This window comes from Bubalus bubalis, chromosome 7, assembly GCF_019923935.1.
Source record: "Bubalus bubalis isolate 160015118507 breed Murrah chromosome 7, NDDB_SH_1, whole genome shotgun sequence".
Classification (NCBI taxonomy): domain Eukaryota; kingdom Metazoa; phylum Chordata; class Mammalia; order Artiodactyla; family Bovidae; genus Bubalus; species Bubalus bubalis.
The window spans coordinates 82,000,836-82,024,594 of NC_059163.1; the positions used below are offsets into that span (position 1 = coordinate 82,000,836).

Sequence of the window (23,759 nt, forward strand, 5' to 3'; positions counted from 1 at the left end):
ACACTTTGACTGACATTGTGACAATTACCTGGTCTAAGATGGTTCAGTAGTGTTTGGGTATGGTATTCCCCACCACGAACTCTGTTCTAGCTGACCCAGAGCAGGGACCAGGCTAGAGTCCTATTTAAAGGACAGAGTCACTCCCTAGCTGGTGTGTCTAAGGACTCCCACTGGGCAACTGAGTTATCTGTCTTCTTCATTCCCAGGTCACCTTTAACAAATAGAGTTCTCTCTCTGGTAACTTCTAATTACTGAAGCTGAAAATGTACCACCATTTCAGTAAAAATTCTAACCAACAGTTCCACATCATATCTACATCAAGAAGAACATTAGTCAAATGCTACCTGTATTAGAAAGCTCTAACAGGTTGAGCAAGTAAAATTCATCAGGCTTTTAAGGATCTCAAGCATATTCCTCTAATTCAGTCCCTATCTTCAAACTGAGCCTTTAAAGGATATAACATAACCTCATTTTGTGAGCCAATGAAAAGCACAGAAGGGCTACTCACAGACCAAGAGAATAGTCTTATCTGAGGTCAATCCTTTTTCATTTGGTAACGACGACAATTCCACTCACAGAAAAGAGACTCTCGAAGTTCAAAGGTTTAAAGTTTCATTAGAAAAATCATACATAAAATAAAAAATATATTTATCAACAATAATGGTATTATTTCATTCAGCGGATTCATGCAAAACATGAGTGACAGTATAGAAATTACAATATAAAATCTCATACAACTTATCTGGAAAACCAGTCCCTTAGAAGGCAACTGCAGTTCCATTTTTCCAAGCTCTCTTCTTAAGTTGAGGGTTTTCTGTAACTGGTTTTACCTTTTCTCCACAACAAGTTTAAAGATGTATGTCATTTTCCCATCACCAAGTACTTTATTCCCCAAAATGTTTAAACCAAGCACCTGATAACCAGGTGTATCTGTTGCTTCCAATTCTTTTATTTTGCTAGGGAATATGAAACTGCTTTGAAAGTCAATCCAAGATCACACCAAAGTTTTATTGTCCTTAGCTACTTGGCTATTTGTCCTCGTCAGCTTCTTAGGAAGCATGAGTAACAGTCATGGGTAGCTGCGTAACTGAGATTATAATGAGCACTTTTTTTCCTCTTTGTAAAGTATGCCTATAGGCTCTACCTCCTCTCTGCCCACCCAGTGGCTCCACCTCCCTGATCAGATTTAGACCTGGGAGGAGGTTTTTGTTCCAAATCTCTTAATTTCTTCTGTGATCAAATTACACAAGTTTACTTGAGATTTTTCAAAAAGAAAGAAAAAAAGTCTCTTGTATTGTTTCAATGAGAAAATGTTGAACCCCTAAGAGAAGTTTACCATCTGTCCCAACCCCACTCCATCAAGGCTGCAGACAGCTTCCCATCTGCTGTGGCAGCAGTGGTGGGATGCCCATGGTCGACTACTGCCAGCACCCATGTGATACTTCAGACTGGGTCTTTTTCACTGCTCGCTTTATTCCTGAAAAGCAAAAGCCTTTGTAATTAGACTAAATTCAGTTTCTGAAAGCGAAGGTATTTGTGTTGTTCCAGTCTGTTTGGTTACATGCACAGGACAAAAGACAGGATGACTGATTTACCCTGAATAAAACGAGACAGTGACAACTGCAAGGGAGGTTGATTAAAATATTCCTGTAGCTTAGAGAAACTAAAGCAAAGTGCAAGCTGGAACAGAGTTCTAAACATATCCTGGGTGAAATTCAAACTATCAGAAAGAAGGTGAAGGGGCATTAATCGGATCAGTGTCCTAAAAACTATCGAGGTGGAAAGCCACCTCTGTGTGCTCCTCCACGGCCCCCCCTGAAGCCACCTCTTTCTCCTCGGAAGTTAGATCGATTTCTCTCTCGCCCACGGCCAGCAGATGTGCCACCTCTTCCGCCTCCTCTGGGAGCTCCACCTCCCCGATCAGATTTAGATTTGGGAGGAGGTGATTTTGGTCGAAGTCTCTCAATTTCCTCTGTACATCCAGTCAAATAGGAATTCGGGGCACTGAAGTAGGATGCATACGTTTCTGCATTGTAGTTACTATTTGTAAGAGTTGGTCCAACTGTAAGCCACCCTGAAACGGAGGGGTAAAAAGATTAACCTTTTTTTTCCCCCCAATTCTCTTACTGATCTTTAGGAGTCATTTCAAATCTCCAGTGTATTTCCAAAGATGTCCCTATCACTTACCCAATATTGATATTTTACATAGAACACATGGCATTTAACTATGGTCTTTGATTTCATATATATATATATTTTGTTTTGTTTTTCCTCTTAAACTGTAACTTTCATAATATAATCATCATCTCCATCCATATTTCACATTCTGTGAGAATAGGATTTAGAAAATATTAAGACACTACACTGAGTTCTGGCTTAGTGAAAATTTATTAAATTTTATATTACCTTCCTACTTGTAGAAATTTTTCTACAAGTAGGTTCCAGTTTTTTGACTAACATCCTGGAACTAACTTTTGCTTCTTCTCTTCCAACCACATTAACCCAGCTGGCAGGTCTTAGAAATTCAACCTACTACCATGCTGCTCCTACTTGTTACCATCTTTCCATTTCTGCTGCCACCCTTGGAGTTTTTATTTTTCTACTAGTTTTGTCCCCTATACATATAACAGACATACATGTATACTGTAATGCTTTCCCAACCTCTCCTCCCTCTAAAAGTGGAAAGCCTAAAGCAAAGCTGAAACCACATTCCTTCTCTGCACAACCTTCTGGGCTTTCCACTAAGCCAGAATTCAGTAACATGGAATCGGAAGCCTTATACAATGAGGTCTGAACTAGCTTTCTAATCGCACTGCTGAAACAATGAACCACTATAGTTAACTGTTTGCACACTGGTCTCTACCTTGCGCCTATAATTTTTTCTATCCTGTCAACCTGGTGAAAATTCCATCCTTCAACATCCACTTTAAAAATGTATCTTAATGAAATGAATTATCTTTCTGAATTTCCATTACATATTATATTTCCATAGGTTTTGTCAACTTCATTGCTAGATAATTTTCCTTATAAGGATGGTTTATGTTTGATTACATTGTATCTGCAACGAGAAGAACTACAAATTAACTGTAAATGCCTGATGGAGACCTCATGCTTTGAGGTTCCCTGCATGTGGCGATTCCTGATTATTAGGGCAGATTGAGGAATCTCTAAGAATTAGGTTCTTCACCTGAAAAATTAATCTCACACAATTTCTGCCTTATCAAGATTATTTCTTAGACTATTAGGTCCATGATAAAATGCAAAATGTTTTACTAGGGTCACATTCTAAAATGTAGTAGCCTTTTTTGGTACAAAACCGTTCATCATTTAAATTGTCTAACAGTGCACAGATAAGATCTGTAATATCTGGAGAAAAATAACAGATAAAACCATACGATGCCTTTCATGTCTCATTAAGTAGACACCTTGATAAAAATGAGATGAAAGAATACACTGCACACCTATGTGGTCTCACTGACAATTGAACCTATGAGACTTACTTGCTTTTGGTTCATTTTCTGCTATACATATGGTGCTGTGGAACACAACATACATGCAAGAGGTAAGAAAAAATTCGAAGATTTAATAAAAATAGTTAATGTTGTCTCTTTCATGCTATAATGCCCTACATAAATAAGACATGTAAACCTTTACAAAGTAACCTGCAAGGGATGCTGCCTCCCACTCACAAATTCTTCACTGCAACAGTGTTCTATTAAAATGTCTAATCCTTAATTTCTAAGAGCCAAGTAAGTTTAAATTAGCTTGGCTTCAGTGAATATGATACATATATCAATCTTTAAACTTTTAAAGCAATAATAAAGAGGATTCCTCTGGTATGTGTTATATACCTTAGACTACCTCCTTGAGGAAGAAATGTATTTGAGGATTTGACCCAAATAAATTATAGTCTCTTGAACAGACTTCTCTCAATTGCTCCTATTATTATTACTTACATGGTTAACTTCCTACTACATAATTTTCCCAAGTGGATACTCCTTCTTAACACTAAAATAATTTGTGCAAGAATGGGCAAAGATAAAGAATCAGATAGTAGTTTACAAGCAAAAAATAAAATCTAAACCTCTAAGACTTTGTACAACTGGTATAGATATAGATAGAAGGGTATCAGAGATACAATGTATAATATAAAGTGGGTAGAGTAGCCATAGCTAAATGAATGGAGAAAATTCCCATTATGTTATAGTTATAGAATATTATAAATACAAACTGGCACCAAAATTTGTATTTTTATTTCGGTTGCTGTTTAGGCTTATATCTATAGCTATACTTAATAATTATCTACTCTCTCTACTCCTTAGGTTCTTCCACTCACATTAAAAAAAAAACTTAAAATAATGCTGCTGCTGCTGCTAAGTCGCTTCAGTCATGTCTGACTCTGTGCAACCCCAGAGGCGGCAGCCCACCAGGCTGCCCCATCCCTGGGATTCTCCAGGCAAGAACACTGGAGTGGCTTGCCATTTCCTTCTCCAATGCATGAAAGTGAAAAGTGAAAGTGAAGTCGCTCAGTCGTGTCCAACTCTTAGCCATCCCATGGACTGCAGCCCACCAGGGTCCTCCATCCACAGGATTTTCCAGGCAAGAGTAGTGGAGTGGGGTGCCATTGCCTTCTCCATAAAATAATGCTATAAAGCCATTAAAAGCATTATAACTAATTACTTAAATGTAGAAATAATTTTGACATATATTTTGACATAATATTGAGAAAAATACAAAATGATGAATGACACAGTTATGTAAAAATTTGTATGCACAAGAGGACTGGAAAGTATTATGCAAAAAAATAATACTTCTTGGAAGTAGTGAGGCTTAATCTTTTTTCCTCTTGAAAATTTTCTTTAATGTTGTTACACTAACTTTTCAATTATTAAAAGATTACCATCTGTTTGATGTTCCCTTTTATTGTTCAAATAGCTTTGCTGTTTCTTTAAAGTTTTCTACTTCCTTTAAATAGCAGTTCCCACTGGAGATTGTTCCCAGATTCAAGAGCTATTTATGAGTACCAAGGTTAATGATGGAAGATAAAAATCTGTTCCTTATTTCCTCAAACACTACAGCCATAATCTTAATATTCAATATCTATGGACATCTACACTTTCTGAAAAACACACAACTCCAGCTGAGCATCTAGTCATATTACTTTCTCTTAAGCCAGTGAAGAGGAAATATTTGCTTGCCATAAGCTCTGTTGCCAAAATATTTTACTTTGATAAGAGAGTAAAACCATCTACTAAACCTCCAAACAAGATGTTCATGTATATGTACAGCAGAAGTCTCAACAACTCAAAGTTCATTCTGTAGCTGTATATCTAGTATGTGTGTAAAACTCAGGCATGACTGTATATATAGAGAAAAATTGCTTTTAAAAGACTAAAGAAACTATGAAGTTTAAACCATAGCATTCCTACCCTTTAAAAAAACCAATATGCTACTTTAATTTAGAATTTAATAATTCAAGGGTACATGCTGCAATTTCCAAGAAAACCAGTGAAGGAACAATAAAAAAATATCTAAGAAGTTAATAAAAAAGAAACACTGAATAATATAAGAATACTTAATCCAAAAGAAATAAGAGAAAACGGAACACAGAACAGGTGGTACCAATGTAAAGCAAACATTAAGGTGGTCATAGCAAACACCCTCCTCCAACAACACAAGAGACAACTCTATACATTGATGTCACCAGATGGTCAACACTGAAATCAGACTGATTGTATTCTTTGCAGACAAAGATGGAGAAGCTCTGTACAGTCAGCAAAAACAAGACCAGGAGCTGACTGTGGCTCAGACCATGAACTCCTTATTGCAAAATTCAGACTTAAATTGAAGAAAGTAGGGGAAACCACTAGGCCATTCAGGTATGACCTAAATCAAATGCCTTACTATTACACAGTGGAAGTGACAAATAGATTCAAGGGATCAGATCTGATACAGCGTATAGAACTATGGATGGAGGTTCCTAACACTATATAGGGAGGCAGTGGTTAAAACCATCCCCAAGAAAAAGAAATGCAACAAGGCAAAATGGTTGTTTGAGGAGGCCTTACAAATAGCCAAGAAAAGAAAAGAAGCAAAAGTCAAAGGAGAAAAGGAAAGATATACCCATCTGAATGCAGAATTCCAAAGAAGAGCAAGGAGAGGTAAGAAGGCCTTCCTCAGTGTTCAATGCAAAGAAATAGAGGAAAATAGAATGAGAAAGACTAGAGATCTCTTCAAGAAAATCTGAGATACCAAAGGAACATTTCATGCAAAGATGGGCACAATAAAGGACAGAAACAGTATGGACCTTACAGAACCAGAAGAGATATAAGTGCCAAGAATACACTGAAGAACTGTACAAAAAAGGTCTTAATGACTGGATAACCACAATGGTGTGATCACTCACCTAGAACCAGAAATCCTGGAGTGTGAAGACAAGTGGGCCTTAGGAAGCATTAATATGAACCAAGCTAGTGGAGGTGATAGAATTCCAGCTGAGCTATTTCAAATTCTAAAAAGTGATGCTGTGAAAGTGCTGCACCCAATATGCCAGCAAGGATGGAAAACTCAGCAGTGGCCACAGGACTGGAAAAAGTCAGTTTTCATTCCAATCCCAAAGAAGGGCGATGCCAAAGAATGTTCAAACTACCACACAATTGCACTCATTTCACATGCAAGCAAAGTAACGCACAAAATCCTTCAAGCTAGGCTGCAACAGTATGTGAACCAAGAACTTCCAGACGTACAAAGTAAATTTAGGAAAGGAAGAGGAACCAGAGATCACATTGCCAACATCTACCAGATCACAGAAAAAGCAAGAGAGTTTCAGAAAAACATCTACTTCTGCTTCAATGACAACACTACAGTCTTTACTGTGTGGATCACAGCAAACTGTGGAAAATTCTTAAGAAATGGGATACCAGACCACCTTACCTGCCTCCTGAGAAACCTGTCTGCAGGTTAAGAAGCAACAGTTAGAACTGGACATGGAACAACAGACTGGATCAGAACTGGGAAATGACTATGTCAAGGCTGTATATTGTCACCCTGTTTATTTAACTTATATGCAGAGTACATCATGAGAAATGCTGGATTGGATGAAGCACAAGCTGGAATCAAGATTGCCGGGAGAAATGTCAAGACCTCAGATATGCAGATGACACCACCCTTATGGCAGAAAGCGAAGAGGACCTGAGAGAGTGAAAAAGCTGGCTTAAAGCTCAACATTCAGAAAGCTAAGATCGTGGCATCTGGTCCCCTCACTTCATGGCAAATAGATGGGGAAACAGTGGAAACAGTGACAGACTTTATTTTCTGTCTCCAAAATCACTGTGGATGATGGCTACAGCCATGAAATTTAAAGACACTTGCTCCTTGGAAGAAAAGCTATGACAAACCTAGACAGCATATTAAAAAGCAGAGACATTGCTTTGCTGACAAAGGTCTGTATAGTCAAAGGTATGATTTTTCCAGTAATCATATACAGATGTGAGAGTTGGACCGTAAACAAGGCTGAGGGCCAGAGAATTCATGCTTTTGAATCATGGTGCTGTAGAAGACTCTTTAGAATCTCTTGGACTGGAAGGAGATCAAACCAGTCAATTCTAAAAGAAATCAACCTTAAATTTGGAAGAATTGATGCTGAAACTGAAGCTTGAATACTTGGGCCACTTGATGCAAAGAGCCAACTCACTGGAAAAGGCCCTGATGCTGGGAAAGATTGAAGGTAGGAGTAAAAGGGGATGAGATGGTTTGATGGCATCACCAACTCAATGGACTTGAGTTTGAGCAAACTCCAGGAAATAGTGAAGGACAGGGAAACCTGGGGTGCTGCAGTCCATGGGGTCACAAAGAGTCAGACATGACTGAGCGACTGAACAACCACAAATATCAGAAATTATACTAAAGGTTTTCTTAGTGGCTCAGTGGTAAAGAAACCCCACGCCAATGCAGGAGACATGAATTTGCCCTTGATCCTGGAAGATCATACATGCTGTGGGACAACTAAGCCTGTTTGCAATTACTGAGCCTGTATTCTAGAAACTGCAGCTACTGAGGCCACTTGCCAGAACTACTGAAGTTCTCCTGCTCTAGAGCCTCTATTTCACAAGAAAATCCACTCAAATGAGAAGCTTGTGCACCATAACTAGAGTAGCCCCTACTAGCTGAAAAGTCTGTGCAAAACAAAGACCCAGCACAGCCAAGAATAAATAAAAAGAAACATTTTTTAAAAAGAAATTACATTAAATATAGACTTGACTCGTAGCTCAGTTGGTCAACAATCTGCCACCTGCAATGCAGGAGGTTAGTGTTCAATCCTTGTGTTGGGAAGATCCCTTGGGGAAGGAAACAGCAACCCACTCCAGTATTCTTGCCTGGAGAATCCCATGGACAGAGGAGCCTTGTGGGCTACAGTTCATGGAGTTGCAAGAGTTGGACATGACTTAGCGACTAAACCACCACCACCACCAAACAATTCAATTAAGGGACTTCCCTGGTGGTCCAGTGGTCAGGATTCCACACTTCCAAAGCAAGGGGCAAGGGATAAATACCTGGTTGCGAACTGAGATCCTATGTCTCTCAGCCAAAAAAAAAACAAAAAACAAACATGGGAAAGGGAGCAATCAATTATTTTAAAAAAACCCAATTCAAAGATAAAGATTAAATCTACCTGTTTAATGAAAACTACCTGTGTTTGATCACAAGAGGTATGTTAAAGGATATGGAAGACTGAAAATACAGGATGGAAATAATATGCAGAGTAAACACAAACCAAAAAAAAGCTGAAATCACTGTAATAACGTTAGATGAAGTAGGATTTAAAGTTAAGAAACTGGATTAAGAAGGACAGTTCATAATATTAAGAGCATCAATCTACTAGGAAGGCATACAAGTCCTACATTTTAAATACATCTAATAACAATCTTGAATAGACATAAATTCAAAACTGACAACCAAACAGAACCACAAACCCATAATCTTAATAGATTTAAACATACCTTTCTCATAGAATAGTTAAAAAAAATCAGTAAAGACATGGCTGACAGAAACAACATACACAAATACTACAACCAACAACAAAAAATTTACATTATTTTCAGTCATCTAAATTTGGTCAAAGCAAATTACAAATTAGTGATATTTTATGATACATATTATTTGACCACAATATTAAGCCAAAAAGCAATGATAATTGATAACTTAAGAATGCAATTCTAAATGACAAACTGCCAGGAGAAAAACCATTTAACTTTTAAATACAGAAAACATTTTCTCTAAACCTAAGCCACAGAGAAAAAACATTTCACACGCAAAATATTTCTTTGTAAAGAGAATGCGCTTTTATTTTTCTCTTTATCATTTTACAGAAGTTTATGAAATTTAAGACCAGTTTCTACAAACAAAGATATTTCTGTGTTCACTAAAGCACACCCACAGAGAATAGCTGACGAGTCTGGGGTGGAGGTAGGGAGAATGGATCCCATTATACCTACCGCAACTTTGAGGGTTACTTTTTTTAGAATGAACATCAGTTTCTTCTAAATTCTTAGGTACTTTGAAGGCCAATTATTCCACTGTACCTTCTTCAACTTTTACTTTGTATAAAATGTAGACTATTTAAAACAAATAAGATCCTGGCTCCTTTCAGCTTTAAACAACATTTCTAGCACAGGTAAAACTAAACAGGTTGATTTTATATACTGATTGAATGATGCAATGTCCTTAAAAGTAATTTTTATATTTTCTGAGAAGAAACAGAATGTATAATTAGTTCAACAATACTTTGTAAACAAAAGCTGTGCCCTCTGAAAGAGAATTCCAGTCTGTAACAGCTTAATTATTTTCTACTCATTTTTTTCAAAATTGTAAATTCATATTATACAGATTTAGTAAGGAAGTTAAAGTTTTGATAAAACAGTATCATGATATATGTAAGGAGACAAACCAAGTACTAACAAGGCTGAGATATATCATATATTTCACAAATGTATGGTTATTTTCTATAGGATCATTTGATTAGCAGACATTTAGTGCTATCTAAAAAGTAAGACATTTTGTTCATGCCAAAAGGTCCTTGAAACCTGAGCAAATCTGGTCCCTGCCAAATGATTTTGGACAGGGCCAAATATCAAGAACCTTTTGGTGTGGACCAAATGTCCATTATGCGTTTCTTCAACACAGTATTCACTTAATAACCTAAATGCTGGTTCAAAAGAAGAAAATAATAAGACAGTCTTTGCTTTCTGTGAGACTGCAGTGCTAAAGAGATTGACTATAAACATGCCCAAATGATTCTATAATTCAGATAATAATAGTGCTATGAGGGAAACAGTGGTGGGAGGTCTGGATAGTACTGTGAAACTGGCTAATTTAGGCAGTGTTGTGAGAAAAGGTCCATCAGGATCAGAATGATAGGAAAGAGGACCCTGAAAGAGTACTGAGACAAGACTGAGCTTAGTATACTTGAAATACAGCAAGAAGAGGGGTCAAATGTGTCATAAGCATTTTATTTTACAAAGCACTGTGTACTCTTTCTTAACATCTATATCTCAAGGAACTTTTAACATTTCCCCCTACTGAGATCTTACCTGGTCGAATTGTACTATCTCTTCCAAACAGATGAAGGCGTCTTCTACCAAGACAAAAATGTTCAATTATATGAAAAATTTCTACAGGCTTTTCTATATTGCCAATTTCAGGTTCTTCTGTGATAATCAAGTCAATATCAACATTAGCATGAATGAAGTCCCCGTCTGTGCTACGCTTAACAGTTCCTTTGATCCCCATAAGGCAGTGTTCCTAAGTAACAATAAAAACAGGCCAATTAATCTCTTTTCATAAACAGTCATATTGCACAACATTTCACATTTCAAATTCCAAAACAATACTCATTTCTCTGAATCTTTGGGATATAGTTCTATGGGCAAAAACACAATAGGAAAAACCTGGATCTCTGGACCTTTGAAGATTGGCAGGGAAGCTAGACATTAAACTCAGGGCCATCAAATTTTAGATAACTGAGTCAGTGACTGTGGGATCTTTTCCTCTGCAACTCTTGATAGTAACTTGTTTCCAGAAGTTATGGAAACATGGCACTTGACTTCAGAATCTGATGTTATATTGGGCCTCACATGCTGCTGCTACTGCTGCTGCTGCTAAGTCGCTTCAGTCGTGTCCGACTCTGCGCGACCCCATCTGTACACAAAGTGTAAGCCTTTTCAAACGGAGAGAAGACTTTAAGCAAGGATACAAACTTAAAATACTCAACATACATAAATGTGAAAGTCAAACAATTTCTTTTTATGTTATTTTTTGACCTCTATTTAATCTGGACAACACAGTAAAGTTTAAATAAATTTAATCTCACTTGACTCTATGAAATAATAATAGCGAGGATGGCTTGAATTCCCTTCAAAAAGAATTTCTAGCCCAAGAAAGACTTCAAAAAGACCCTCCCCTTGAAGCTCCCAGAAGAGTGAAAGGCTGGAGGACAAACTGTTGAACCCTGATAACTAGGAGGGCGGTTCTACGAATCAGAGGTTCTCAGGGCTTGTTCAGGTTCTTATGTAGAAAAAAGAAGGGAAAGTGAAAGTTGCTCTGTCCATGGAATTCTCCAGGCCAGAATACTGGAGTGGGTAGCCTTTCCCTTCTCCAGGGGATCTTCCCAACTCAGGAATCGAACTAGGGTCTCCGGCATTGCGGGTGGATTCTTTACCAGCTGAGCCACCAGAGAAGCCCAAGAATACTGGACTGGGTAGCTTATCCCTTCTCCAGGGAATCTTCCCGACCCAGGAATCAAACTGGGGTCTCCTGCATTGCAGGAGGATTCTTTACCAACTGAACTATCAGGGAAGCCCAGAAAAAAGAAGGGAAGAGGAGAGAAATATTCATCTCAGCTGGCCAGCTATGAGTCTTGCTGCCATTTCTTTTTTCTGAGTCCAGAGAAAGGAAAAAATATGGGGGTCAGAAGTACCAAAAGCCCACATCTGACTGAGAATGACAGTAGTATAGGATATACTATACTACGGGAATACACAGTAACTTCTCCAGCACAGCACAGGCTTCTCTGTGTGAATAAAATTTTTTAAATGAACTTGGCTGTGTTACTTTAATGCTCAATGCCATCTGTGCAAGTCTGAGAGACGAACCTTTCCACCAAAATGAATTAAACAGCATGGAGTCATTTGTAAAAGCTTGAGAGAAAATAATTAAAATATAGAAAAGAAAACAGTAAAGACAATACCTTTGTTCTCTGGAAGACGGCCTTTGGATCTAAAGTCTTAGTCTTCCCAGGATTGTTTTTATTGGTTTTAATCCAACAAATATCTTCACATCTTCTGTAACCCCACTTGCGTAAACACTAGAAATAAGAGAATTTTTAAAAAATCCTTAGCTAAAGGAAATAAACAATACTTAATCAACCAGCATTAAAAACTTCCTAGAGGTTTGAGACAGTAAATTCCAAGATGTCATAGTAATTTTGTATTACTGTAGAAACAGAAAAAAATACTTGTCTTTAAATATACAGCCATTATAAAAACATATAATATCAAAACATGGAAAAGACTATATAATACTCCAATTCTTTATACTACCTTCCACTGTCATCAATAGAAAGTGACCTTTAAATAAGAGAACAATCAGCCCTTCTTTAATCAAAAATTAATTCAAAAGGTAAAGTGTTCTTGCCACCTCAATTTTCTATCTTCTGATAAAGCTAAGAACTGTTGAGAAGTTCTAATCAGTAACTTCCTTTCAAATGAGTCTTGTAAAATGTTATTTTTATATATTTAATACTAAACCTCAAAAATCCAAAGACTTACAATTTTCTGTATATTTCTTTATAAGATAAAACTTTACTTTAAGCTTTATGTAACCTAGACAATAGAGAGGTTTGAATCTTAGTGTCTTAGAATCTGTTATATACGAACATATAACAAATACCAACTAAGTGAGTACCCAGAGTAGCATTTTGAGCCCTACCATATGTAAGTGTTAGCTAGCTGCTGGGATTAAAAACATGAGTAAGATATAGTCCTTACCCCTAATTGACTAAGCACAAAGTAGGAGGAATTAAGTAAATTGTGCAGTGCAATTCTGTTGGCACTATGATCAAGTACAAAAAAGACACAGTGGAGCATAAAACATATGTACTTTTCATTATATAAACTGAGATACACCTCAAAATGGAACTTAGATTTTTAACTTAAAATCTCAAAAATCACAATCACTATCTGTTCCTGTTGCCAAATATTTGTTTAGCATGGGATATTCATGAAGTATCACAAGGGCCTAAATCCAACATGCCCTAATCAACTTAGCACAAGTTCATGAGTATTTCTCATGCTGTATTATTTCTGTAATTATTTTGGGCCAAAATCTGCTTTCACTAGTATGATAAACTGATGCATAAACAAATAAGATAAAGCCTCCTAATCAATTTCAAGCTAATCTGGGGGGTAGGAGAAAAGCCCAAAGCTAGATATTTGATCTAAAAAGGGTAATATATCTATAAAATATACCAATATACCTATAAAAACATATGGTGTGTTTCTATTTTCTTAGATTTTTTTACAGCATCTTAGGGAGATACCAGCAATAAAACAGATTTCCAGTATACAGTTTTAGTCTTACCATGGAGTTAATAAATGACAGAAGCAATGATGTGATCCAACAATCTCAAACTTGCTATTTATACAAAAAATACAAAGCAACTGCAGAACTTCAGGATTTGAGCACAAATTTATCTCAATATAATCTTACTTAAATTCTTCACCTGTCAAATGGACACCTCCTAAAATTACCAGGATTAAATGAGATCTTGGTAGTATATCAAGTATTAATAATATGTCCTAAAAATGTAAATATTATTCCATAACAAGCAAGGAAACTGAAACACACAAGAGTAAATACCTCTTTACCCAAAGTTTCACTGCTGGATAGCAGATCTGAGACCAAAACTAGCCACAAAGCTACCAGTATTAAAAAAAAAAAAGCTTTTAGTATTTTGTTTCCATTTAGAAATTCAAAATACTCCAACCAAAAAAACAAAAAAGTTCTGAATACGATAAACATAAGGGACCTAAAATAAACTGAGATAATAAACGTCTTTCTTACTCTCATTCATCCCTTCAAACTATGTGTTCTAGATGCTGTGTTATTTATTCAACGCAATTCGGCTTACATATGGAATTCATGAGTTAAGGCTACTCAGAAGAATACATTTTAGCTACTAATAATGGACAGTATACAACAGGAAGCTGCCTGTTTTTGAGCTGCAATTCAATTTCAAATCTCTAAACTGCTCTCTTCCTGCAGTTGTAGTAAATCGTAGTTTGATTTTTCATCCTGAAAGCTAGTTAACTGACTAAGGGGTACTGTCTTTTACATATTCTTTTTATTTTTTTTAATTTTTAAAATTTTTTACATATTCTTTTAAAAACAGTTTTTCCTTCTGAATATTTGAGTACTATTTAAGAAATGAAGAACAATGTAACATTAATCTTCAAATTTCTTATACAACATACTGTTGTTTCTTATGAATTTTTAAAAAACACTTAAAAAAAAAAAAAACAAACACCATCTTACCACTCTTCCAAGGTCCAATCCTTCCCCAGAACCACACCAGAGAAAAATAAATGATCGAGGTGCTGCGATCTCATCAATTTCTAACTTCATAATCTGGAAGAAACCAAAACAGTATTGCACTGAAGTATTTGTTTCCCATTCATTCTAAATCCAAAAGAACAAGCACTGAAATTTATCAGGACTTATAGTATATGTTTATATACTTATATGCTTCCCTGGTGGCTCAGATGGTAAAGTGTCGCCTGCAATGTGGGAGACGTGGGTTTGATCCTTGGGTCAGGAAGATCCCCTAGAAAAGGAAATGGCAACCCACTCCAGTACCCTTGCCTGGGAAATCCCATGGATGGAGGAGCCTGGTAGGCTACAGTTCATGGGGTTGCAAAGAGTCAGACACAACTGAGCGACTTCACTTTCCTTTTCATTTATAGTATATGTACTCTTTAAATATACTAATTTTCATTAGGAAATACAATGGAAAATAAATTTTAAACTTAAAACTTGTTCTTATGGGTTTTTTTCCTGTATTAACACAACACAGATGAACACATGCACATAGATACACTTGATTTTATATGAAAAGTTTATAGGAAACCATATTTATATAATTATGGAATTTTATAAAGTATAGCTTTAGAGTAACCTGTTACCATTTACAGAAAAAGAAACTGAAAAGAAAAGGGATTAAATTACCTCAAAGTTAGGGGCAAACTTAAAATAAAACATAACCACAAATGTTTGTAGAGGACACGGTTTCCAGAAGAACAATTCTAAATAAAATAAATCAATATACACATTTCATTGTAATGATCACTTTATGTCTGAAATGTAAAAAAAAATAGGCTATAATTGTTGGCTTTGTATGTGTTGAGTATCTCAATTAAAAAAAAAAGTTCTTTAATAATTAAATCTCTAAATTTGGGGACTACCATAGTGTGTATAAATGACTACAAAAGCAATCATTTTATATGGTATTCTTATTCTACTGCTTCCTTATTCTACAGCTAACAAGTTCCACAGACCATGGCTCAAGCTAATACTTATTAGTTACATGCACTAAGGAAATTTTAACTTAAAAAAATTTTTTTTCCCTTAATTTTTTTCTTTGACCACACCTCACGGGCATGTGGAACTTTCCTAACCAAGGATGGAACCCACATTCCCCACAGAGGAAGCACAGAGTCTTAACCACTGGACTACAAGGGAAGTTCTTTAACTTTTACCTGAGTACATCAAAACCATATCACCTATAACTTATCTAGGTAAAAGAAACATTATTTGAGGATGATGCATGCACGCATGCTAACCCTGTGTCCAACTCTGTGTGACCTTATGGACAGTAGCCCACCAGGCTCCTCCGTCCACAGGATTCTCCAGGCAAGAATACTGGAGTGGGTTGCCATTTCCTTCTCCTGGGAGCTATAAATAAGCAAAAGATGGTGCCTATGAGAACCTTCCAAGCCTTCATAAACCTCCCTTTTAAACTTGCCGATAATGGTGACTACTAGATCCCTTAAAATAGAGAAAAGGACTTCCCTGGTGGTACAGTGGACAGGAATCCACTTGCCAGTGCTGGGGACACAGGCTCGATCCCTGCCCCCAGGAAGAATCCACACGCCGAGAGGCTACTAAAGCCCTTGTGCCACAACTATGGAGTCCAAAAGCCTAGAAGCCACTGCGATGAGAAGCCAGTGCACCACATCTAGAGAGGAGCCCCTGCTTGCTGCAACTAGAGAAAGCCCTCAGACAGCAATGAAGACCAGCACAACCAAAAAGAAATTCAAAAAGAACAAAAGGGTCTGCTCTTCATCAGCAGCCTCTGGAGAAGGGGCTCAAGCTAGATGAGCAGAAGGGACTTTAAGTGGCAAAAGGAACGCAGGCCCAAGTTCACGGAGAATTACAGCAAAGAAGGCAAGACACAAAAGGCAGAGGCCTTAGGACACACAGACACCCCAGCAGCTGGTCAAGAGGACACAAACGCATACTTTTAGCCTGTGTAACAGGAACCCTGTTAATTGTTTCTGAGCAGAAACCCCAATCTGTTTCCAACACAGAGGAGACTTTAAACCTCAATTACCATAGCCTGGTGTTATCTATATAAATCCATCCCATAATTGTGGGAAAATTTTTTCTTCCTTTGCTGAAACTTTTCATGTTGCTCTGATTGAGCTTGAGTAATAGAAAAAAGCTCAACTTTATGGCCAGAGTCAGAGCAGGCATTATTAATTGGCCCAGTGAGGGGATCCCATCTAGTAATATCACAGTGACCTGAATATGACTACAATTTTTTTTTTAAGTAAATTTTTTCAGGGCCAACCAGGATGACAGTGGAAATAAATCACAATAGGCATAAACCTATTCAGTTTTACACTTCCAATTTTGTCTTGCTATAACGCCTGATCTAATATTCTCATAAGAATATGAATAAACATTAATATGCACAGACACATACATATGCCCACACACATTCATACATGGCATAGCTAAGGTAAGTGATGGCACACAGTGAAGAACAGTAAGCAAATAACTCTTGACATTACACTTATAAATACTAAATATTGGTATTTTAAGTAAGTGCTTATATTCTTAACTAAAACACACTGACCTCCACTGACTGTAACATGAAAAAGAATACCTGAGAAACTCACACACTTTTTAAATTTATATTTAGCTATTGGCACTTTCTTTAGGTTATTACTACATAAAGGTTAAGAGCTTAGAGTTCTTAGGGCTCTAGACAAAACTTTTCAATATGCATATAAAATAGAATTTCTTTATTACAAAAACTCTATTAGTTTATCATATAAAATTTAAACTCTTGGATTTCACTGACCCAATCTTAGAGATGGGCCAGAGAAAATAAAGTTCAACCTAACTACTAATCATCGACATAATAAGATTAATTTTTCAATTTTCTTTTGCCTAAATTGAAAAAGATTATTTTCTATATTAATTTTGATGAGGAAAATAGATATTTCTTTTAACTTGTAAAACCTATCTGGAAAACCTCTCGGCCCTAAATATCAACAGCACTACATCTTTAACCTTAAGTTTTGGGGATACTATATATTTCTGTGTTTCAACAATAAATACAGATTATACTTATCAGAGGAGAGGAAAAACTTGTAAAATAAAATAAAAATGTAAATAAATGTGACAGAGGTATTGAAGCTGATAGGAAAAGCTTCAAGGAAGAAAAACTGAAGTTATACCTTGAAGAGTAAGTAATACTAACAATAGTAAAGACTTAACTCAGAAGGGGATATGCAAGGATTCAAAGCAGATTCCTGTGAAACATCAGTTTACAGAGTTTCAGTCCATTACCTTCCTTACCTCTCTTCTGTGTTCAGCGCTTTTGATCACATGCTCCTCCTTAATTAGGGAAGTTCTCTATGTCCTTGGCTTCCATGACATTCAAACTGTCTTGATTCACCTCACTCATCTGTGACCCATTCTTTTCATATCTTTCCTACGTGACTCTTAAATGTTAAGTTTCCTGAGCCTTTACTGAAAATTCACATTGTATCCTTATTGAGATACTATCTCAAGACACATTCATTTATTCTCATAGGTTTAATATGCTAACCCTTTAAAATCTGTCTTTTAGATGGCCAGATCTTTCTGTTAACTTGCATACTCCTATTACAATCTCCACTTGAATGTCTCTCATATAGCTCTAATCAACACATTCAGCATACCCTAATCTTTCTAATCCTGCTCTCAGCCAGTGATAACTGAACCCATTTATCCCAAGACTCAAAATTCCGTGCATCCTTACCTCTTTCCCTCATCCCAGTTACTAGATCTCACCAGACATACCTACAAAACATTACTGAATTTATCACCTTTCTGTCCTTACTACCATCACCCTAATTCAGGGAACCTTCATCTCCTAACCAGACTACTGCAACCGTCTTCTACCTGCTCTTCCCTCTCCAGTCTTCATTTGCTCTGGACCATCCTTCTCCACACACTAATTAGACCATTTTACTAAACCGGTTAAAGCCCCTCAAAGATTCCTTAATGCCTTCAGGATAAAAGTCCAAGCTTCTAAGAAGACAGCATCTCTAGACAGTCTCCATCTGTGTTTCAACACAATCAACATACATACAGACCTCCATTCTCACCTCTTTGCCTCCTGTTCTTGCTGTGCCTTCAGCTTGGAATTCCTAGCCCAGCCCATTCTCAGTGGCCAATTCTAGCTAATCTGTTCATGCATCACTTCCTCTTCATGTCCCTCAGCTTCCTCAACTTGGTCAGGTTTTTTTTTTTCAGATCACCTTATGCAGTCCTCTATTACTGAACTAACAAAATGATACTGAAATTATCTGTTTAGGTCATTGCTTATCCCATTCAACTGTGTGCTCCTTAAGGCCAAATACTAAGTCTCATTCATCGTTGAATCTCCAGTACCTAGTTGCCTAGTACAGAGTGGTACTCAATAAATATATATTTGCTATTTTTGTTATTGACCAATAAAAACAGATTATTTTATGTAACTCACTGAAGCTATCAGTTAGTTTACTTTTATTTAGGAAAACAGAATTTTACTGCAACTATATAAGACTGAGATTATATATACTTTAAATCTATTATACTCTAAGTTCTTTAACGAGTAAAAATTATGCTAATATATATGTGTGTGTGAATACTCTGACATTCACTGAAACTAATCAAATACAGAAAGCTATCAACCATTCAATCCGTTTTTAGATTTATTTCTAGCTTTACATCCAAGGACTCTAAGATTGGAATTTTAAGGTTTCTACAGACAACTTACTTATTCCCTGCTCAACTTCTGCCTCAAAAAGACAGACCAAAGATATTATAATATTTGTTACTGTACCTTACATCTTCAGCCATAATATATACTATAAATCTATATTTATAATTCCTAAGACAGTATTTATAATATTACTCTCTTATCAAATAAAGATATATTCATTTGAAAAATAAATAATTCATTACAATGTAGAAAGTTTCATCATACATCATCCCAAGTCCAGCATTTTTCATTAGCAGTGATGCCGGTCTCTCTGTAATATTCTTCTAAAGGTGGTTCAAGAAGAATCACATCGAATTTGGGTGTCAGTTCTCTGATGTCAAAGGCTTCTATATCTGCTTGTAAGTACCTATTTGATTAAAGCGTAAAAAGTAAGAGATTACAGATGGTAATGAAAAAAAGTTTCTTAAATATTTCCTAATACTATTTCAAAGTCATCATGAGCTAATAACTAAATACCTTTTTATGGAGGAATCTCTCCTCAGTATAAACAGTAAAACAATCTACCACTGTTCTTCCTGAGGAGATGGATAGAATCATACTGCAAAGGAAAACCATGATCCCACAGGAACATCCTGAGTATAAACCTCTACCATTTTTTATACTGAAAATCCATACTCAGATGTGAGTGTCTGAGTCCCTTTCCATTATCATCATAATACTTTGAGGAATATCATATTCTTTTTCCTGCAATGGTCTTTTAGAAAAATTGCTTTGTTTTAAATTCCTCCATCTAAAAGTTTCTAAAGATAGACATAATTTTCTTTTGCTAGTTTGTTTGTTAGCAATAACAGTCCTTTCCAGCCACCTAGTATAAATTACTACTAGCCTTTATTTAATGGTTATTTCTACACAGTACGAAGGCATTTCAAATATAAATACACAACACTCTGGGGCTTCCCCAGTGGCTCAGCGGTTAAGAATTCACCTGCAATGCAGAAGACCCAGGTTCAATCCTTAGGTCAGGAAGATCCCCTGGAGGAGGGCATGGCAACCCACTCTAGTTTTCTTGTCCGCATAATCCCATGGACAGAGAAGCCTGGAGGGCTACAGTCCACAGGGTTGCGAAGAGTTGGACACGACTGAAGCAACTTAGCATGCATAAGTTACTTTAAATGTAAAATATTTCTAAATATGATCAATATTAGCCTGTTAAATTTTTTTCTACAAATTCAGTTACCTTTGTGGTTCTTCTAATCATTAATAGCATACATTTTAGCAAATTGTTAAATGTACAAAATGTTCAAAGTAACCTAAAGAGTCTCCAAGTTTAAGGATTATACAGTTTTTGAGGGAAACATTATTCTGTTAGCAAAGGTTAAAATGAATTTTTGTATTCCAAAATGTTAAGAATAGTATCCCTAGATGCCAAGTTATAATTAACTTTCATTTTCTTATTTTCTCTCTCTTAAGTTTTCTAACTTTCTTCAATAAGTAATTTTTGAGAAGAAAAGATATTTAAAAACATTTAAAGACAGTTAAGAATACAACAAATCAGATTTTCTAAGAAAAAATACTTAAAGACACTCTAAATTATCTAGTAAACTGAAAACAAATTAAATGACAACCTACTGTGTACTCAGTGCCAGAGTTTCAAGCTAATACCTTTCGCTATAAAGAAGAAAGAGTGTGTTAACCTTTCAAAGATGCTGAATTTTTTTCAAACTTCAGAAAGGTTACATGACAAAAAGACTAATATTTTAAGCCTGCGTTGGGAACAAAAAACCCCACTTACATAGGAGGAGTGTTAGATTTAGCTATTAACTCATCCTTCAGTCTGATGAGCTCCCGCAGTTTAGGGTATTCTTCAAATCTGTCGGCCAAACCTGGGGAGGAAAAATAGTAAATTCCAAATTTCAATACAATTGAGTATCAGTGAATTCAAAGGTGATGAGCCTGCTCAGGAAAACAAAATAAGACACAACCAACTTATCATTCTCACATCCTTTGTAAAAAAGTTAGTTTTAAGTATTTTTAAATACTTCATAAACACATTTTATACTTAATGACCCTAATTTCACATGTAGGCAAACACCCAGGTGTTTTAAAGGCCAGATGGTTTAAGTCAATTAACCATTAAATTTTTCAAACTTATTATATTAAATAATCTGCTTAAAATATCAAGTTTAGACATTCTGTTCTCAGGAAAAGAATTTTTTTTTTTATTCATGCTTTTTTCCTTTTATTTTTACTAAACAAACAAAAAACAAAAAAACAACTATCCCAAAGATCTAGTGACTGTTCAGTTTTCCCTTAGTTTGACAGTCAAAGTAGAGAAAATGAAGATTTCTTATCCTTACTACTGACGATCTTAAATGGCTTAAATTATGGACACAATCCCAGAACAAACCGAAGCAGGAAGATAATGAGTCCCTGTTAGTTGATCAGCTCTCACCTCACTCACTCTGATTACTCATCTAAATTGTACTACCAACTCCAAGACAAGTCACTTTCTCTAAGAACATATCCTATATCAGTATTTATAGTTTTAAAGATCTCACATCTCCACATATTATAAACCAAATCCTCATATATATTTTCAAGCTTAGGATCTTCAAAAACACCTCCAAGTCCCAGAAAGGTTAAAAGCAGGAGCCTCATTGTTTCCATGTCCTTAAAAATATTTAAATCTTTGAACCTCAGAAGAGATTTTAGGTAAAATAGCATAATGCCTGTTTAAACAACTGTAGAGGTAAGCAGGGCTTTGAGTATCAAACATTCCTAAAAGATCTTATTTTACTTTATCCTGCTTCCTTACAAGAATCATAATCATCTTAAGTTAAAAACCAAAAGTCCATCTCACAACCCTAATATCAAAGATTAAAAAAAATGAAAGATTTTGTAAAGCGTCCTTATTCAGTGGTTACAGATCAAATTTCAAATGAAACAAGTTTGAAGATTATATTCGGGTTTCAATCACTGTAGAGTCAGCTCTCAATCATCTACAAAACAGAGGTACAACTTTTTCTCAATCCATAATAGTTTCCTAAGTACATTTTCTTTGCCTCAGAGAAATAAATGTCTTAAAAGCAGAAAGGCCAATAATGAAATTCGGCTATATTACTTATAACCTTAAAAAAAAAGCTTTATTGAAGTATAATTGATAAAAACCTTATACATTAAACTTACATTTAATGGATACAATCTGATGAGGTTTAACATATGCATATAGCTGTGAAACCATAACCACAATCAAGGTAAGACATATTAATAACCTTCAGAAGTTTCTTTGTGTTCCTCTGGTTTTGGTGTGTATGTGCAGTAAGACCCCTTCATGGATCACTGCCTTGTCATGGCGAACAGGCTTGCATAACTCAATGAAGCTATGAGCCATGCTGTGAAGGGCCACCCAAGACAGATGAGTCACAGTGGAGGGTTCTGACAAAATGTGATCCACTGGAGGAGAGAATGGCAAACACTCCAGTATACAAGCCTTGAGAACTCCATGAACTGTATAAAAAGGCAAAAAGATGTGACACTGAAAGATGAGCCGCTCAGGCTGGAAGGTGTCCAATATGCTTCTGGGGAAGAGCAGAGTACAACTACTAATAGCTCCAGAAATAATGAAGCGGCTGGGCCAAAGCGCAAACAACACTCAGTTGTGGATGGGTTTGGTGATGTAAGTAAAATCGGGTGTTTTAAAGGATAGCATTGCATAGGAACCTGGAATGTTAGATTCATGAATCAAGGTAAATTGGACATGGTCAAGTAGGATATGGCAAGAGTAATCATCAACATCTTAGGAATCCATGAAATAAAATGATTGGGAATGGGTGAAATTAATTCAGATAATCATTGGACCTATTACTGTGGACAAGAATCCCTAAGGGAAGCAACCTAGATGTCCATCGACAGATGAATGGATAAAGAATTTGTGCTACATATACTCAGCCATAAAAAGGAATGTATTTGAGTCAGTTCTGATGAGATGGATGAATGTAGATCCTATTATACAGAGTGAAGTGAGCCAGAAAGAGAAAGATAAATATAGTATTCTAACACATATATACAGAATCTGGAAAAATGGTACTGAAGAATTTATTTATAGGGCAGCAATGCAGAAACAGACAGAGAAGTCTTATGGACATGGGGAGAGGGGAGGAGAGGGTGAGATGTATGGAAAGAGTAACATGGAAACTTACATTACCATATGGAAAATAGATTGCCAATGGGAATTTGCTGTATGTCTCAGAAAACTCAAACAGGGGCTCTGTATCACCTTAGAGGGGTGGGATGGGGAGGGAGATGGGAGGGAGTTTTAAAAGGCAGGGGACATGTGTGTACCTATGGTTGATTTATGTTGAGGTTTGATAGAAAACAACAAAGTTCTGTGAAGCAATTATCCTTCAATAAAAAAATAAATTAAAAAAATAAAAGAATCCTTAGAAGA

The 23,759-nt window shown here is 36.2% G+C and overlaps 1 protein-coding gene across 2 annotated transcripts in view; it reads right to left on the reverse strand.

Annotated features, from left to right (window-relative positions):
- Positions 1-595: 595 nt before the first annotated feature.
- The window catches only part of METTL14 (methyltransferase 14, N6-adenosine-methyltransferase subunit), a 39,564-nt gene continuing 16,400 nt past the window's right edge, over positions 596-23,759 (reverse strand). For both annotated transcript variants that reach the window (XM_006065084.4, XM_025290265.3), the window contains exons 6-11: positions 21,105-21,195; positions 19,577-19,718; positions 14,590-14,682; positions 12,245-12,361; positions 10,590-10,800; positions 596-2,074 (exon numbers count right to left, since the gene is read on the reverse strand). In XM_006065084.4, coding sequence (XP_006065146.1) covers positions 1,770-2,074; positions 10,590-10,800; positions 12,245-12,361; positions 14,590-14,682; positions 19,577-19,718; positions 21,105-21,195 — 959 coding nt within the window. In that variant the 3' untranslated portion in view covers positions 596-1,769. The remainder of the gene's footprint in view (positions 2,075-10,589; positions 10,801-12,244; positions 12,362-14,589; positions 14,683-19,576; positions 19,719-21,104; positions 21,196-23,759) is intronic.